General features: G+C 55.0%; 1 protein-coding gene across 1 annotated transcript in view; it reads right to left on the bottom strand.

Moving 5' to 3' along the window:
- DNMT3A (DNA methyltransferase 3 alpha) overlaps nt 1–2,662 on the bottom strand; it is a 103,831-nt gene that overhangs the window by 39,480 nt on the left and 61,689 nt on the right. The window contains exons 5-6 of the mRNA XM_023528498.1: nt 2,449–2,492; nt 1,864–2,010 (exon numbers count right to left, since the gene is read on the bottom strand). Coding sequence (XP_023384266.1) covers nt 1,864–2,010; nt 2,449–2,492 — 191 coding nt within the window. The remainder of the gene's footprint in view (nt 1–1,863; nt 2,011–2,448; nt 2,493–2,662) is intronic.

Genomic DNA, 2,662 nt, shown 5'->3' with positions numbered 1-2,662 from the left:
TAAGGGAGGGCAGAGAAAGCACCATGCATAACAAGGGATTAAAAAGCGAAGCCCCACCCCTGGTTCCAGGGGTCCAGGAATGGGGCCATTGACTAGGTGGAAAGAAAAGTCCCAGTTCTCAATTTCCATCCCAAAGACCACACTTAACGCTCAAGGTCAAGTCCCTCTCTTCTCCAGACCTGGACTGGCTGCCCCTTTTCCAAGCTCTTCTAGGAGGATAATCTCTGCCTTCCTGGATCCAGGAGGAACTGGAAACAGTCAAATTGCCAAATCCCCACCTTGTTTTGAACTTTCTCTAGAGTGAACTCTCACACCATGTAACAGGATACTGCCTTCCTCTGCAGGCCTGGGGTAAAGACTAGTGAGAGTGATAGTGAAGTGCCCCAGGTGGTGGAAATTCACTGCATTTCCGCTCCCTTCCTGGTGCAGGCAGGTCAACATGCCTTCTCCCCACAATTCTGACTGCGGAGCAGCCCCGCCAGTCGTGCTTGGGTGGACCCATCTTCCCCTGGTTTTTCGGTCTGCACTGCACGCCTTCCTCTCGCTGCTGGCGCCCCCGCCCCCACTACCCCGCAGGGGTTGGCTCCCACCCACCTCACAACCCCCACAGAAGCTTCTCTTAGAAAAGTCACCAGCTACCTCCACTTAGTCGGATGCAATGGGTACGTCTCAACAAATTCAGCTTCCACAGGGCTGGGCAGTCAGACAACTCTCATCAGAAAACCTCCTTCCCTATGAGACCCCACTCGTCTTCCCTTGGCTTCCTCCTAGGCCCCTTCTCAGTCCCTGCTGCCTGCCACCCTTCCTCTCTACAAAGCCCTTAAATATTGGGGTTCCTGTGGATGCAGTCGTAGGACTTAGTCTCTGTCCCCACCCTCCAGGTGAGCTCATCAGTTTCCACAGGTTCTGCTCTAGTTGCCCCTCCCACCTCTGTGTTAGCAGCCCACACCTCCCTCCATCCGGGTTCCAGGCACTTCAGAGCATCCCAGCTGGAACTCTCGATTCCCACACATCCCAAATCTGTTGTTCCTCACTAGTCTTCCCCATCCGAGAAAATGACACAACCATCACTGGGTGTTTCGGGGGTCTTCTTTGAGCCTTCTGTTCCCTCCCCTTCTCTACCCCTCTCATCCATCAGCAAACCCTACTGATTCTATCAGCATATATCCTGCATCTGTCCTCCGTCTCCACTGCTGTCCCTTTAATCTACATCAACTCATTCCTCTGTACGGAACCCTTCAATGGCTTCCCAGCGTACTCAGAATTAAACCAGCTTTTGGCCAGGACTTGCGAGGCCCTGTGTGATTGGACCCTTCTTATCTCTCAGGCTTGTCTGGCCCAACTTTCTCCCTTGCTCATTTTACTCTGAGCATACTGGTCTCTCATTTTGCCAAACAAGTCAGGGCCTTGCTTGCGCTGTTTCCTCCGCCTAGAACATTCTCTCTCACCTGCATCTCACAGCCAGCTCTTCCATTCCTTCAGGACTCAACTTAAATGCCACTTCCTTCGAGAAGCCTCTCCTGACCACCCCACCCAGAGCAGGCCTCTCTTATCCTCTATTTCAGCCCGTTTACTTGTTTTCGGACATTGTCCCCCATCAGGATATCAACTCCATGAGGACAAGAATCATATATGCACAGAGCCTAGTACACTGCCTGATACACAGGAAGTGTTCAATAACTATTTGTTGGAAGAACAAAGGAACCAGTCACTGCCTGGGGATTAGCAGTATGAGAGGTTAACCTGAATGGGAAACTTAGGCTCGGCCAGGGCCTGACGACAGCCTCAGGGGGTGGCTGAAGCTAACTTCTGGTCTTCCAATACTGTGGGACTGGCTGGGGCCCAGGCCAGAAGGCACCTCACCTCCCTTTTCCAGCGTGCCAGCCACTCGTCCCGCTTGCGCTTGCTGATGTAGTAGGGGTCCCCCGCCTGGAAGGTGAGCCGCGGCATGGGCCGCTGGCGGAGGCTGGACTCCCAGCCCAAGCCACCCCGAAGCCGGCCCCGGGAGCCCTAGGACAGAGACGACAGAGAGACCGGCATTAAGATGGGCACTGACAGTCCCACTGCAGGGTTTGTTCCTCCTGGAGGGGAAACTGAGGAGGCGCCCACCTCAACTGGAGCCCAGGAGCTCTGACCCCTGGTCATCCCTGCACGTGCTGAGCAAGCCCCTGTCTGGGCTGGGGAAGTGAGCCATTGGGGTGGGGGTGACATGGACAGAAACCAGGAGGGGAGGTGCTTGGTCTCGGAGTGGGACCAGATGGCTGCCTTGGGGGACTTCCAACCTCCACACCCACTTCCTCTCCTCCTCACAGAGGGATGTATAAAGAAGGGGACAGGGGCCACCTCAAGCTCCCCTCACACACACTCGCCACGGCTGGTCAGAGCGGTGACTTTCTTCTCCTAGAATCAGGATCCACAGAGCCCCTGGGGGTTGAGGAAAACACTTGCCTCCATTTTCATGGACTCGATGTTGGTCTCCTTCTGTTCTTTGCCTGTGGAGAGGGAAGAACAAAGGGGACTGTCGCAGAGTTACGGGAGTGGCTCGGAGGCCCCACCTCGTTCCTGAGTTCCCTGCCATGGGGACAGGGGTTCTCCAACCATTTAGTTGTTCATATGTCAAACCTGATGGCCCACCATGTGCCAGGCACCATGCTGGCTCCAA

The sequence above is a fragment of the Pteropus vampyrus genome, unplaced genomic scaffold (assembly GCF_000151845.1).
Source record: "Pteropus vampyrus isolate Shadow unplaced genomic scaffold, Pvam_2.0 Scaffold28, whole genome shotgun sequence".
Lineage (NCBI taxonomy): Eukaryota > Metazoa > Chordata > Mammalia > Chiroptera > Pteropodidae > Pteropus > Pteropus vampyrus.
Note: the sequence above shows the minus strand (reverse complement) of the source record. Positions and strands in the feature narration are given on the sequence as shown.